This window comes from Symsagittifera roscoffensis, chromosome 7 (assembly GCF_963678635.1).
Source record: "Symsagittifera roscoffensis chromosome 7, txSymRosc1.1, whole genome shotgun sequence".
In the NCBI taxonomy this organism is placed as follows: domain Eukaryota; kingdom Metazoa; phylum Xenacoelomorpha; order Acoela; family Convolutidae; genus Symsagittifera; species Symsagittifera roscoffensis.
Genome location: NC_087068.1, coordinates 15835877 through 15852004, shown reverse-complemented (window position 1 = coordinate 15852004; position 16128 = coordinate 15835877). Strand labels below are relative to the sequence as shown.

General features: G+C 36.6%; 2 protein-coding genes across 2 annotated transcripts in view; both read left to right on the top strand.

Moving 5' to 3' along the window:
- The window catches only part of LOC134851911 (uncharacterized), a 46664-nt gene extending 42048 nt beyond the window's left edge, over positions 1 to 4616 (top strand). Inside the window, exons 4-7 of the mRNA XM_063868186.1 lie at positions 526 to 2710; positions 3045 to 3232; positions 3546 to 3680; positions 4111 to 4616. Of these exons, the coding sequence (XP_063724256.1) occupies positions 526 to 2710; positions 3045 to 3232; positions 3546 to 3680; positions 4111 to 4616 (3014 nt within the window). The remainder of the gene's footprint in view (positions 1 to 525; positions 2711 to 3044; positions 3233 to 3545; positions 3681 to 4110) is intronic.
- Positions 4617 to 15479: 10863 nt separating this feature from the next.
- LOC134851910 (short transient receptor potential channel 3-like) overlaps positions 15480 to 16128 on the top strand; it is a 50367-nt gene continuing 49718 nt past the window's right edge. Inside the window, exon 1 of the mRNA XM_063868185.1 lies at positions 15480 to 16067. Coding sequence (XP_063724255.1) covers positions 15701 to 16067 — 367 coding nt within the window. The 5' untranslated portion in view covers positions 15480 to 15700. The remainder of the gene's footprint in view (positions 16068 to 16128) is intronic.

Here is a 16128-nt window from a genome sequence, read left to right as displayed (position 1 = left end):
CTCCTAATTATAAGTGACGGTTTTTCGTAGGTGGATTTAATTCTGCTCTGCTTCGATGCCTCAGCACATACTTTTCTTGATATTTCAGCAGTTTTTTCACTATTGAACATCCTTTTAATGTTTTGCTGCAATGGTGTAGGTAATTTAAATTTAAATTGTGAATGGTTAATTTTTTTAACATCACTTTTAGGACCATTTGTTTGAAAAAGAAATTTTATCTTCAGTCGTAATCTTAGTCACAAAAAAGCAATAAATTTTCTTAATTAAAATTTTTACACTTGTCATAATCAAATCGTTGGTATTTAAAATAAAACTTTTTTCTCTCAAATGGTTTCTTCGCCTTGGTTGATATTGTCAAATAAGCTTTATGAATCATAAAAAACTTGCAGAATTACTATGTACCTCTTTGAATCCTTTGAAAATTTTTTGTAAATATAAAAGACGTCGCGATTTTCTGCAGTAAACTATTTTAGCGCCTGAACGCATATAGTTTCGTGTCACCTATGTAAAAACTTTGTTTTCCAGTTCAAGACGTGAGTGCAACAGCTGAAAATTGTACACCTAGTGTCATTGAACCCCAACCCATTGAAAACAATGCGAGTTTCCAGCCGCCGGTGGCTGAAAAATCTGCAGATAAGACAGAGAAAACAACATCATCAAGTTCAACTGGGCAAGCGAGGCTTGAAGGGAGAGAAGAGACTAAGAAATCAAGAGATCGAAGTCCGCAGCGTGAATCTGACAAGATTCGCACAGACAGAGAGCGGGACCGAGATCATAGGAACCGTCAACATCAGCGAGAGCGCGAACCAGAGAAGCCGGCCTTCAAAATAGTTCACGCGGGTACAGGAAGCTGGCAACATCTGAAGTACGAGAAACCAGCACCGACTCCATATGAAAGTGTAGCAGATGAAAAAACTATTTCTGAGAGGGAAAATACCGAAGCGCAGCAAAATGTAGTAGGATCGGAACCAGTAGTACCAGATCCGAATGCTCAACCAATATCATCATACCCGCCTAAACCAAATGAAAATTTACCTGATAATGATTACTTTTTGTCGCAACATGCGAAATATAACGAAGAAACGCAGCAAACTGAAACGACCATTACTATTCAGTGCAATGCTTCGAAGCAGTTTCAGAATCAAAGTCAAAACGGGTTTCAACCACCTTTGCCGCCCCCTCTCCCCGAAGAGGAACAGCAAATGTCTGAGAATTTCGACCTGCTGTTGGGTTTTGGAATGGACGAAGATGCGGCAAAGAAAGTTGACCTTTTGTTCACATGTAACTATCTCACAGAACCTTTGCCAGATGACCTGATTTTAGAGTTGGCCGAACTAGATTTCGAAAAAGTGGCTGCTTTGGTCGAAAGTTTCAAAAGTGCAGATTTGAGTAAGATCAGAAACAGACTGGTATTTTTCAAAGCTAGACTGAAACTGATTAAAATGAAAGGAATTAGTGCTCTTCCTGTTAAGAATTCAAGTTCGGCTAATGGAGTTAGTAGGCTAATTGGATACAGGCAAGACCCACAGGCTGTTAATAGTCATCAAGGTGGTTTTATTCATAGTGGTGTTGCTGAAAACGTATCGGGCCAGTCGACAGGTCTTTCGAACATCCAATCAGAAGCGCAGAAAATTGTGTCACAAGTAGCCCAGAATAGCTCAACTGTTGGAATTGCTCAGTCGCAGACATATACATATATGGCCATGCAAAAATTAGCCCAAGGCGGGGCTCAGAGTAATACCCAAAATCCACTGCCAGCTCAAAATGTCCAAAGTCAGCAAATTCCGCCTCCACAAGGAGCTCAAATATCAGCAGCGCCTGTTATGAATACTGTTCAAAATGGCGTCGGACAACAGATGCAACAAGCAGATCCGAATTCAATAGCTGCTAGTGCCGCCGCTGCTTCATACAACTACCCTCCGAATCCCTATCAAGACATGACAAGTGTGGCTCAAGGTCAAACTGGTCAGTACCCTGGTACAACCCAATACCCAGCCGGTCAGTATCCGGGTTATAACTATTACGGAAGCTACACTGCAAGTTACGGGTGGGGAAGCTCGGCCACACCTACAAATGCGGGTGGGGACGCAGGTGCTAAAAGCTACAATGGGTTGGGTTACAATAGTAGTAACGTTCCGGCATACTCTGGACCAGGTTATAGAACCGGACCTGATATGTCAAAAATGAATGAGATTTTACTGAGGACTGGTTACAATTACGAGCATAACCACGTGATCAGAAAATATGGACCTCCCCCAGACTGGGTCGGAGACCCCCCGGCAAGCGGACATGAGTTATTTGTGGGAAAAATTCCAACTGATTGTTGGGAAGACGAAGTCATTCCAATTTTCGAGCAGATCGGAAAAATTTACGAAGTTAAAATTTTGATAGACAAAGAAACAAATTTAAACAAAGGGTTCTGTTTTGTATGCATGTGTACAAAAGATGACGCGAAGAAAGCTATCAGCAGACTCAATGGTTCTTATATAAGACAGAGATGCAGAATATTTGTGAAGTACTCGGTGCAGTTTACACGACTGTTTGTAGGCGGAATTCCAAGGAATAAGTCGCGTGAAGAAATCTTCTCGGCGTTCCATGACGAAGTGCATAATCTCTCGGACGTTGAGGTGCTGGGAGGTGATGATGGTATGCAGAATAGAGGGTTCGCGTTTCTTGACTTCAAGACGTACTTTGATGCAGCTGTAGCTAGGTTAGATTTATTCAAAATGCATGTCGCTGTTTTTTAATGTAAGTTTCAGTCACCCATAAGTTTTGATAATCTTAAATTTTGGCGTAGTTCATTTAAATACTAATTACTTTGAAACTATGTGCTGTTTGAAGTGTTGATTCATCAAAAGTGGACATTTGGTTCCTTTTAGAACCAATTTGATCGGTTTATATATTGAAAAACATTCATGAAAAACATTTTACGTTACAAAACATTTTACAATGCAAAACATTCAAAGTATCTAAAGCTACTAAAAAGAATCCACTTGCCTATGATTTTGTCTAGCTATGGAAAGATGAAAAAAGCTTTTTCACAGGAAGCGACTACAAGCAGGGCGTGTATGTATTCGCACGTGGGGCAGGTACAGTAAGTTCGTGGTGGAGTGGGCAGTCCCGCTGGACAACCCGGACGAGGAGGCCAAGGAGCAGTCGAGGACTATTCTGGTGAAGAACCTCGGACAGGACACCACAGAGGGAGAGATGTACGCCACATTCCAGGGATATGGTATGCAGCAAACAAGTATTGGCCATAAAGTAATGGTATCGAACCCGTGTCAGACTCGCTTTTTAAAGGGAGGAGACTCCCAGAAGTATCGCTGGTTGTATTACCCATCATAAGCATCTTTAAGCAATTTGTTTACATGCTTAGAGAGTGAAGCTATTTAAAGTTATTGAATTGATATTTCCGCGCCAGTAGTACAGGTAGAAGTTAGCATGATTCATTTTACGATAGGGGGAGATGGTATGAATGTTTTGTTATTTACGTAATTTTGGAAAGTAGCAGAGGAGAGATGGTCAAAGTGTGTTTTGTTGTGTAGGTGCGATCAACAAGGTGTTCAAGCAGCAGCACTATGCCTTTGTGGAGTTCATGGATAGAGAGAGTTGTAACGTGGCCATAGAGGGCGAGAAGAAGAGGGGTGGCTATGAGTGCAGAATACACACTCCCATCCCAGGTCAGTCCATTTGCACATGTCGATTTTTTCTATTACACTTAAAAAGCCTTGAATTCTGCCTTGACTGAATAATACTGCCATGTCTGCCAATTGTCTTGGGTACCGCAGCACGTACTTTTATCTAAATTAAGCTATTGTGAGTAATTTATAAGGCTTCGTATTAAGAGTAAAGAGTGAAGTGTATTTTTGAGTTTTTTGTGGTTTTCACGAGGGCAATGTTTTTGTCCGGGTAAGCTTCTCTGGCCCATTTTTAAAAGTCGGCATTCGTAGCGAAGACTTCAATGTATGTCGTGATCAGTAGCGTGCCGATGGGGGGGGCGATCCCCCCTTAATTCTGAGTGCCAAATTTTTCCAAAGGGTCCCACCTTTGGTATAATTTTACGACATCTATGTTTTGCTAACCAACCTCAAAACTTGTTATTCATTGTAGAAGTATCAAAACGAATGGTGCAAATCATCAAAGAACGCACTGCTGAGAAAGATGCCTTGAATAACATGAGCGGAGGCAGCGGGGGAGGGATGGGCAACGGATATGGGGGAGGAGGAGGAATGGGCATGAGGGGAATGGGTGGGGGAGGAGGATACGGAAGACGTAGTGGGACCGGGGAAGGAGGGGCATATGGAAATAGAGTATCAGGCGGAAACAGTCAACCTCTCGGCCAAAATAGTTATACTAGTAACTCGAGTAACCAGAACGGCGGTGCCCAGTCGTACGACGCGTATAATCGGGGCTACTATGACGCACAGTACAGAGCACACTATGATGCGTATATGAACCAAGCGTCGGGCGGAGCTCCTCCGGCTAATTATAATAATTACCCGCCGCTGACCGGATACGGAAGCACGGCCACGCCATCTCCAGCGAACTTGCCGGCGAGTGGAGAGGCAGTGGTTACAAACGTACCAGAATCGTATAACAGGGATGTTCCTTATTAATATAAATAATAAGGTGTAGGTAATTTTTTTGTATTGTTCTGACCTGTGACTTTATTACGTACCGATTTCTCACAATGAAATCCGATGCATATATTAACAAGATTGACTAAGGTTCACCGCATATGACAAGAGTTGGCTTGAATATTTAAAACAGGAAAACAATATAATTATTTGTCATTGGTGTTGCAAATTAGAAATATGAAGCACAAATTGATGCAAGATTTTTTGAAATTGACTGTTTGTCACTAAGAAGTAAGTGGTTATCGAATCAGAATTTATTTGTCTAATAAGGAACATCCCTTGGCAGCAGTAACAATGCCCCTAACTCCTACTCCGATTCCTTTGTGAAAAGCAGTGGCAACGAGACCTCCGATCAGCCAGCCCTTGCAACTACTAATTTAAGCAGAGCCTCATCAGCAGCTGATTCCCAAATGCAAGACCTCAGCTCAAACCCACTCATTTCTCAAGGTCGTTACACTGAGCTATGAATAAACGCATCGACCTATTGAATCAAGACTGCTTCTAGAAAGCAACGAGCAAAACTTCTCAGATGATATGTTTTTATTACATTTAACTCTTTAAAATTCAGATTAGCATTTGATCACACAAACTTACAGGAGCTCTTTCTAGATTTTCAATGAGATTCAATGGAAACAGTCCGAACAAATGAATCATTAATCTGCCTAAATTTAATTCAGTTTAGTTGGTCGGAAAATGGTGATTTTGGCCACATTTTTAAATAGCAAAATCAAAATTTCAGTTGCAACTCATTGGTTAGTGAATTTTTAGTCGGGGAGCCTATTGAAATAGCTTTGTGGTCAAATGTTAAATTTTCGCTTTTATTAGACTCAATACCTTGTGCTATGCCCGGAGTGCCAATAGGCTCCGTCTCAGAGCCAACTGTGGCAAAAAGCAGCAACAGTCAAACTGAAGCGACCACTGACAAAGCGAAAGCAGCCGCGGAAGAATCGGCCAATCAGAGCAGTCTTTGGTGGAACTTCTAAATTCTGATAGGCTGGATGAGCGATTGATATCTTAGTTGCTGAGAGATTAACTTGCTTTGATTGGTTCTAATGTTCCACGAGTAACGATGATTTTCGATCGAGATTTTATGGATCTGGGCTCTAATCTCAAATCAAAACCATTTATTAGTCGAGGGGTTACTACTTGAGAGAACACGCAGTGCCGAGGATTTGTTTCAAAAAAATTTGTCAATCAATTATAAAAAGAAATTTAGAGGTCAGTTTTGTAATAACTTCCTCTTGAGCGACGTTCTCTTTCGTAGTAACCACGCTGCTTGTGGTTTTGGTTTTTCCAATATTAATGCCCGATTAAATCGATATATTGTTTGGGTCTGAACTTTCGCTTTCGGGAAATGTCATGGGATTGGAAACAACGATATACGAAAATGTTGGCCGTCTGTCCGCGAAGATTCCTGGAGTGTAGTGCAACCAACCTCTGCTCACTTTTGAACTGGTCTCGACATAAGTTAATGAATCTTTTGTTTTATTATTCAGAATCTTATCTCAATGAGGATCAATTACTTGGCGAAAAATCGCATCCTGATTCTTTTTGTAGCTTATTGTTTTCACCAGTGATTTTCTAAAAGTCTATAATGATAGACACCCTAGAAACATGAAAACATTATCAATTTTGCTCAATGGGTCAGTTTCTAATTTGAAAAAATGCAAAGTTTTTAATACAGACCACTTTCCTTGCTAAATTTGTGAAATGTAACCAATTATAAATGTCTTTTTGTGAAGAGGGATTTTGAAGTTTTTTAAGTCACATGGTTTTTTATGTTCAAATTTTTAACCCGCCCTCACACTCACGATGCGATTTGTTTTAGTGCGCCTGTTGATCCCATCAGGTAAGTCAGATTTAAATTTTGAATTAAATACTAAATTATAACCTTTAGTTCTCATGTTGCTTTTAAATATATCAATAAAATTTCTGAAGTTGTATTTTCTCATCGACGAAGTCTATTCTCATTAGAATTTTTTTGAAAAAAGTCATTGAAATATATTGGAAGTGGCTGCTATGCATCAAGAACCGTAGCTCAGAATGTGTTGCTTTGGGTGAGTGATAGATAAAAGTTGTGGAAAATAATTCAATACAAGCGTAGGTAAGCATAATTCACTCTTGACAAAATCACGTTTGTAATAGCATAAAAGACTGCAGATTATTGCGAAGCCCGAATGTTCCGACTGCTTTTGTGTCTGATGCAATTTTTTGCAAAAAAATCTTGAACTTGATAAAAGTGGAAATAAATCCAAACGATATGCCAAGTACAAAATGAAAAGTTTTGCATCTTAACGCAATATTTGGACGCAATAGCTCGTCTTAATTCAATCTGGAATGATTTCAGCCGAATCAGCTCAACTGCGCTACGCGTTAGCAGAAAATAAGACTTCTTGCGCAAATAAAGTATCACAATTTGACTGCTCTCAACCCATAAAACTTGAACGAAAAATTGGCGCAGAATAAATACATTTCCCATTTTTTATTCGCACAACTGCAAGAAAAACAGTTGACGGTGACACATCTCATATAAGCAATGATTTATTAAAGGTATCGAACAATTATCCACTGCAATAAATTGTTGAAAAGTCGAAGTTTGAAAAAATCACACCAAGAATTAGAATTCCATCTTTTCGAAAGTCAGACAAAAGAAAAACATTTCATGCACAAATGCCCAAAATTTCTCTAACAGCAGCCGAAAAAATCATAAACAGATTAAAACCGTATGCTTTCCTTTTAACAAAGTTTCAGTAGCAATGCAGATTTTTTGCCTTTTACTAAAATGAGCTAAAAGAACAATAATTTGGATTCTTTTTGTACCTTTTTATGATTTTTTTAAGAAAAATGTAGAATAATACTTCGCTATTTTTTTTCACTCAAATGGCAGACAGTTTATTCGCAGAAAATATGGCAAAGAGATGCTTACACGTATTTTAAACGGGATAATCTGAATAATTTTAGCTTTTTTTGCTAGCAGACGTGATAATAGTCAGCTAAACAACCGTGGCATTTGGCATCAATCTGTCAGTTATTGCGCGATTTCTGATTGTGTCAGATTATTTCATTCAATCGTAGGGTATTTAAATTAGCAGTTAGAATTTTCCGAGTCAGTAGTAACTGTCCTTAGAGCTCGTGAAAATTCTTCGACTCTGCATAAGTTTCGATGTTTAAATTAGAACTTAATTACAATTGTGCTGTAAAACTAAAAAACTTGATTCAAAGTCATCAAAAATGTATTTTTTCTGTGAATCACTTCCCAGAAAATTTAAAGGCTGTTATCTCATACTTTGTGGTCCTTCTATTGAGCAGCAGTTGAATAAAGTAATTTGAAAACATCTCAAAAAAAATTGATGAAAAAAAAAATTTTTAAAGTATTTTTGTGCATGAAAAATTTTGCCGCACTTGAAATTGTTCAAAAGAGTTTGTAAAAGAACAACTGTCTTTGAACAACATGGGTTAAAAAGGTAGATGTATTTCTAAGGTTAAATTTACAAAAAGTATCACAATTTGATGCAAAAGGTAGGAATTGCTTCACTGGAAAAAAAAGCAATTTGATAATCTATGGAAATTTCATTTTATGCTTTCAAAAAGTTCGTAAAATAATCACTCAAACCATATTTCTGCAGCATGTTCAGGTAACGCAAAGTTTTCATTAAAATATCTTCAAACTCTCAAAAACGAGGAGAAACAACGAACAGTCAAGAAAAATTATTTCAAAACTGAAATTTTAATTTTTTGGATTTAATTTTAGTTCGTTAATTTTGATAAAACGGCGTTTTTGCGGTAAATAGTCGATTTTCCCGTGCGCTTTTAAACCATATTTGATATTAATTATTTAAATCTTAAATGTCTCCCGTTTCAATGAAAGTATGTGGTTAAGTTTAAAAAGTCTCTTAAAGGTCCTTGAGTAAATCGTCACTTTTCTTTAAAAAATTACGTTGCTATTAAATTGAAAATGGGGACTATTTTTTTCTAACTAAAAATGACTTCTATTTTCTTCTTATTTTAAATTTTTTTTAATAGACAATTTCTGTTGGAACCTGCCAATGAATGTACCGAAAGTCTAATTAACGTAGCTAGATAAAAATCAATTTATAATTACAACATATTCATAGAGCATTTGAAATTTTTCACTATATCTATCATTTTGCTGGCACCCAATTCCAATGCTTATGTTTACGTTCATTTTTTGCTTTGCCTTAAAAAAAATTGGAAGCGCATTAGTAACCCTGTTGCAATAGCCCATTTTATGGGCAATCAGGTTCCACAAAAAAATGTACGAATTTCGTTGATACTTCATGTCTTTTTCTTTCATTTGCTATTCCAGCTGTCATGGATTGAAATTTTTATTTTTTTTCTTTGCTGAAAAGTAAGTTTCGTGTTGCAGACAAAACAGCAGCAATTTACTGCTAATCAAGTTAAGCATAAATAGACTGAAGCAGTGATTAGCAAAGCTCAATTAGATTGAAGGCAGCTAACATTTGAAGCATTAGTTCCCATCCTTCACTCTGCTGCAAAAAAGTGAAAGAATAAATGTTTTTTTTTTATGTTTGTGCGATGATACTGGTTTCGAATTCGAGTCTGACCAGGACCTTTTTTTAAACGAGAAACATTCTGTTTCAAATGAAATTTTCGGCCAACTATTTGTCTGCTTATCTGTTGTTGGCTTAGATGTCACATCTCAAAATTGTTTTTTTTTCTGCGCGCGTTTTTTATGCTGTTTTTTAATGTTTGATTTATGCCTATAGTTTGTAATTTTACATTCCTTGACTTCGTATATCCTTTTTTTTGTTTCGCTTATAAAAATCCTCAGCCCAAATTATTTTGGCTGATTTTCATTGGCCTAATGACCTAAATGTGGGTCGTTTCAAGATAAACAGCATTTTAAGACTCCCCTTCCCACTTTTCAGCTTGGCTGTATGTATACCTATTCGTTTAGTGAAGTTTCATTTTTTTTGCTTAGGAAATTTTTTCACTTTTTGTAAAAAAAATTTTTGCTCAGAAACTTCTCCTGATTTTCAAAAAAGTGGTATCAATTGAAAAACGGCTTACTCCCCTGTGTGCCTGCATACTGCGCTAGAGTCCTTTTTACTTGACCCAAAACTATCTCTCTCAAATATAAGTTTTTGGTTTCAATGACATGAACTGTTTCGCAAAATAGTCAAGTTTTTTGAATTTTTTGAATATTCTCGTTAACTAACCTGCCATACCTAAAATTCAAGGTTCAATTCTCAGAACCAGTTTCAGAAAGCTCATTTGCTTATGCGACTACGCCCAATTTTTTCTTACTCTAAAAGTTTTGGCGCTCGAAAAAATAAAATTTTTGATTTTGTGACCGTTTTTTTGGAGAGTTTTTGACTCTCTCGAAAACTACCTTTCCAAATCTGAGATTTGTATTCAATCGAAATAACAGGTTGCGTGATTACCTTCTGCATAAATTTTTGCACAATTTTTTGCGCAAAAAAAGTGAAAGAATAAATGTTTTTTTTTATTGGACGCGCATTTTTTTATTGGACGCACAATTTTTTGCGCAAAAAAAGTGAAAGAAAAATGTTTTTTTTTTTGTGGTTGTGCAATGATACTGGCAATCGGGAGCTTCTTCTGCTCTGTTTGCTTCTGTAAATTTCAATTAATTGGCTTGAATGCTTACATTTGAAAGTTTTTCTCACTGTATGTGTTTCGAACTGCAAATAGTTTCTGAAACAGTTAGGCTTCGCTTCTTTCGATACATTAAATTCTGACCAATTTGTTTATTACCCTTGCAATAAGCAAGGGTATTGCAATCGGGTACTAGACTTTTTTCCCATAAACAATTTTGTTCAGGACTTATCTGGACGTTTAGACTCATCTCTACCTTGTTTCATAATGTATTCAATCTTTTTAAGGTTCTTGGCCAACTTAGCTTTCGAATTCGAGTCTGACCAGGACCTTTTTTTAAACGAGAAACATTCTGTTTCAAATGAAATTTTCGGCTAACTATTTGTCTGCTTATCTGTTGTCGGCTTAGATGTCACATCTCGAAAATGTTCTTTGTTCTGCGCGCATTTTTTATGCTGTTTTTAATGTTTGATTTATGCTTATAGTTTGTAATTTTACATTTCTTGACTTTGTATATCCTTTTTTTGTTTCGCTTAAAAAAATTCCTCAGCCCAAATTATTTTGGCTGATTTTCATTGACTTAATGAACTAAATGTGGGTCGTTTCAAAATAAACAGCATTTTAAGACTCCCCTCCCCACTTTTCAGCTTGGTTGTATGTATACCTATTCGTTTGTTGAAATTTCATTTTTTTTGTTTTGGAAATTTTTTCACTTTTTGTAAAAAATTTGTTTTGCTCAGAAATTTCTCCTGATTTTCAAAAAAGATGTATCAATTGAAAAACGGCTTACTCCCCTGTGTGCCTGCATACTGCGCCAGAGTCCTTTTTACTTGACCCAAAACTATCTCTCTCAAATATAAGTTTTTGGTTTCAATGACATGAACTGTTTCGCAAAATAGTCAAGTTTTTTGAATTTTTTGAATATTCTCGTTAACTAACCTGCCATACCTAAAATTCAAGGTTCAATTCTCAGAACCAGTTTCAGAAAGCTCATTTGCTTATGCGACTACGCCCAATTTTTTCTTACTCTAAAAGTTTCGGCGCTCGAAAAAATAAAATTTTTGATTTTGTGACCGTTTTTTTTGGAGAGTTTTTGACTCTCTCGAAAACTACCTTTCCAAATCTGAGATTTGTATTCAATCGAAATAACAGGTTGCGTGATTACCTTCTGCATAAATTTTTGCACAATTTTTTGCGCAAAAAAAGTGAAAGAATAAATGTTTTTTTTTATTGGACGCGCATTTTTTTTTATTGGACGCACAATTTTGTGCGCAAAAAAAGTGAAAGAATAAATGTTTTTTTTTTATTGGACGCGCATTTTTTTATTGGACGCACAATTTTTTGCGCAAAAAACTGAAAGAATAAATGTTTTTTTTTATGGTTGTGCGATGATACTGGCAATCGGGAGCTTATTCTGCTCTGTTTGCTTCTGTAATTTTCAGATGTTTGGCTTGAATGCTTACATTTGAAATTTTTTTTCACTGTTCGTGTTTCGAACTGCAAATAGTTTTTGAAACAGTTAGGCTTCGCTTCTTTCGGTACGTTAAATTCTGACCAATTTGTTTACTACCCTTGCAATAAGCAAAGGTGTTCCAATCCGGTACTAGACTTTTTTCCCATATATAATTTTGTCCAGGACTTATCTGGACATTTGGACTCATCTCTACCTTGTTTCATAATATATTCAATCTTTTTAAGGTTCTTGGCCAACTTAGCATTCGAAATCGAGTCTGACCAGGACCTTTTTTTAAACAATAAACATTCCGTTTCAAGTGAAATTTTCGGCCAACTATTTGTCTGCTTATCTGTTGTCGGCTTAGGTGTCACATCTCGAAATTGATTTTTTTTCTGCGCGCATTTTTTATGCTGTTTTCAATGTTTGATTTATGCCTATAGTTTGTAATTTTACATTCCTTGACTTCGTATATTCTTTTTTTTGTTTCGTTTAAAAAAATTCCTCAGCCCAAATTATTTTGGCTGATTTTCATTGGCGTAATGAACTAAATGTGGGTCGTTTCACGATAAACAGCATTTTAAGACTCCCCTCCCCATTTTTCAGCTTGGTTGTATGTATACCTATTCGTTTGTTGAATTTTCTTTTTTTTTGTTTTGGAAATTTTTTCATTTTTTGTAAAAAATTTTTTTGCTCAGAAACTTCTCCTGATTTTCAAAAAAGTGGTATCAATTGAAAAACGGCTTACTCTCCTGTGTGCCTGCATACTGCCCTAGAGTCCTTTTAACTTGACCCAAAACTATCTCTCTCAAACATATAAGTTTTTGGTTTCAATGACATGAACTGTTTTGCAAAATAGTCAAATTTTTTGAATTTTTTGAATATTCTCGTTAACTAACCTGCCATACCTAAAATTTAAGGTTCAATTCTCAGCACCAGTTTCAGGAAGCTCATTTGCTTATGCGACTACGCCCAATTTTGTCTTACTCTAAAAGTTTTGGCGCTCGAAAAAATAAAATTTTTGATTTTGTGACCGTTTTTTTGGAGAGTTTTTGACTCTCTCGAAAACTACCTTTCCAAATCTGAGATTTGTATTCAATCGAAATAATAGGTTGCGTGACTACCTTCTGCATAATTTTTTTGCACAATTTTTTTTTTCACGCAAAAAGCTATGATTCTCAGACTTGTCAAATTTTTGATTTGCTGACCGTTTTTTGGATTGTTCTCGCTAACTATTCTGCCAAATCTGATTGTATAGGTTCAATTGAATGAACAGGTTGTTGAAAGTGTACCTTTTTAATTGGCTATGCCCAGTTTGCTTAAGATAAAATTTTGTGGCTTTCAAACAAGTCAAAGCTTTTTGGAGACTTATTGACTTAACGCGAAAGCTACCGGGCCAATTCTCAGGTTGTGTTCACTCGGGAAACTGAGCTTTGGGAATAGTCTGTGCTTAAACGGCCATAACCTGATTTTTGCAGAAAATTTTTTTGGACTTTAGATAGTCGTTTGACCGTTTTTTAGAATTTTTGACCGTTTTTCAGAACTTATTTGAAACTTCTTAAAATTCATAATCAAATCTGTCCATTGAAAGAACTGGTTTGCAATAACTTTTCAGACAGAAGCGGCGAATCCTTTGTTTTTTGTACGAGAAATTTTATCTATTTGGAAAGTTGATTCTTTCAAAAATTCTTACTCTTCTCACTTATTTAAGTAGAGAAACAATTAAAGTTTTCAGGCAGTCCAATTTTTGAATTCACATACTTCGTGCCTCATCAGTATAGCTAATTCATTCAGTATCAAACATAAACCCCCAGCTTTAACAGTGCCCCTAGTTGTTTTTTATCAAGAAAAGAAAGTTTGGTGCATGTAGTTTTTTTCAACGTCTTAAAATTTTGTGTTGCATCGCAAGTGGTGCGAAGCTCGGCTTCGCGCGCCTGTGTTCAAGATTATTTCTAATTATTATTTTGTAATACAAGAGAAATTTGGTGCCGGGCAATTAGCAGAGAAGTAGATCAACCTTGCTTGAATTCCTTAGGTTCAGTTTTTTTGAACGTTTTGAAACAGCTACAAGTTGTCTAAGTTTATTTTGCTTCCAGAGAAAAAAGAAAGAAAGCCAGAAAGACCGAAAGCAAAAACGAAAGAAAAGACGAAAGAAAACAGGACAGAAAAAAAAGATAAAAGGAAGAATAAAGAATGAATGAAGTTTGTAACTAAGTTTTTAATCTTTGTAACAATCTTTTAATAATTAGCTTTTTTTTGGCGCGCGCTCCCCTCAAAGTTAGTATATATTGGCGCCAAAGGCGCCTTTAAAAAAATTTAAGGGTCGGTCGGCCAAAAATGGATTTCTGAAAAAGTATCAAAGGGGGGACTCTTTGGGTCGGCAGGGGGTCGAATCCCTAAGGGGGGGAGGCGTCCGCCCCCCCCCCCCCTAAATCCGCCCCTGATTAGTAGTAATTATTGTTTTCCTTTTTGGAAACATGTCGAATTTAGTTCACGTTTTTTTTGGTTTATTGCGATTTGACGTTTGATTTTTCTACTTTTAATTTCCAATTCTGTTAATTATTGGAAGGAATACTACGCTCTCAAAAAACAACAAATAGTGTGAAATAACGTGATTAAAATTCAATTTTAATAATGGACTTAATTGATAGAACTCGCCGAACAAAAATAACTTAATAATTCAGTTTTTTCTGTTTTGGTTAGTTTTATGGATAATTGTCAATGATGCAAGTTCAACAAAATTCAAAAGGTGTTAAAGTAATTTTTGATGAATAATTTAAACTGAAAATATCGATGTAGAAAACTCGGATGCGACAGGAGCTGAAGTCATTGACTAACATGGCGTTGCTCTGTTTAGCTGAGCAAAAAAGTTGATTTGATACAAACCCAACTGAAAAAAATATTAAACAAAAAAAATATGGTTAAAAAGTAATTATAATATCGAAAAAGGCAGGAGTCGGTGGGGAATCGAACTTTAAACCGTGCGCGGAAAACTTCAAAGCCTCTCGACCATACTAAGGGTGCTTCGAAATTCAGTATTTCCTTTTCAAACTTTTTCCGGACTAACTATACAATTCGATTTAGGGGGGAGAAATATGGGTTTTGTACAAGCTAACTTCAAGTATAACCTAGATTCGTTCAAAATAATCATATCGCTAAAGAACATTGAATTAAAACGTAATTTTGTGTTATTAATAGTATACAAAGGCAATACATCATAAAAACTGTAAAAACCAATTTTATTTGCGTGTTTATAAGAAATGCAAATTTTATCCAGAATTTTTTTGAGAATGAATAGATGCTTGGGGAGGGCATTCTACGGTAGGTCACTTAGAGGGGGGGGGGGGGAGATTGAACGGTTGATCCCTTTTTCCTTCGCCCTGTCGACGCTCAAAGCGAACCGTTTGCCGTACACTACTGCATCTTTATTTCCAATTTCCCTGAACTACATACAGTTAATCAATGAAAGGTTCGAAACCGGTTTCATAGTTCGAACCCGTTCGGCTTCCTGGCTAAAAAAGGATCTGCGCCGATGTAATGTCGGAATCCTATAGATAAAATCGATTTGGTTTCTCAAAGCTTTCAAATTTTATGAGCGCCAGTGATGTATTTGGATTTAAATGAACGATAATCTCTCGTCTCGAAGGCATTGCTTTACATTCCGATTAGGAAACTTGCCCTTCGGAAATTTAGAATAGTAAATGTTCCGTTAATCCGATTCGGTAGCAATTGATTTACCGTTAAGTCATTTTTTTCTTTGCTAAGCCACACCTAATTCCTCAAACTGACGAGATCGTAAAATAGAGTGTGAATAAACCAGCCGAATAAAAAGACTTTCGTAACTGTACGTAACTATTATTTGGCTAACAATTACGTATTTTCGGCTGGTTTACATTTCGGCTGGTTTATGTACCACCGTAAAATTTTATTAAAACCTTTCATCGACTTTTTATAGTGAATTTGAAGTCGCCAAACAATCAAAAAACTTTTTTTGAGTTCGAAATCTACAGCAATGTCGGACCAAAATTTAAATTTGAACAGAGGAAGTTACCAGAACCCGTCAAAAGTTGTTGAACAACTATCAAAACCGGAAATTTGGTTAAACGATCAGAGCGAATCGAGCGAAAAAATAGACGAAGAAGATGGAATTTTCACAAATCTCCAACAAATTGAAATCGTTGAAAATGGTTCCAAGAAAGCGAGCGACGCTTCGCAGTCGTTCCGCTCTCGGAAGTTGACAACGGAGTCTGCAACAGAATCGACGCCGTCGGTTATTGCCGCGCGTGCCACTCGGTTTCCGAACCGACCTCGCTTCTTCTCGGAAATCAGAGACATTGCTCGGGATATGCAGAAGCGTTTCCTGGGTGCATGTATGAAAGGTAAACTTATTTTAAATTCGGATAAAATAATGGAGTAGTTTTGAAGTTGATTTTACTTTAG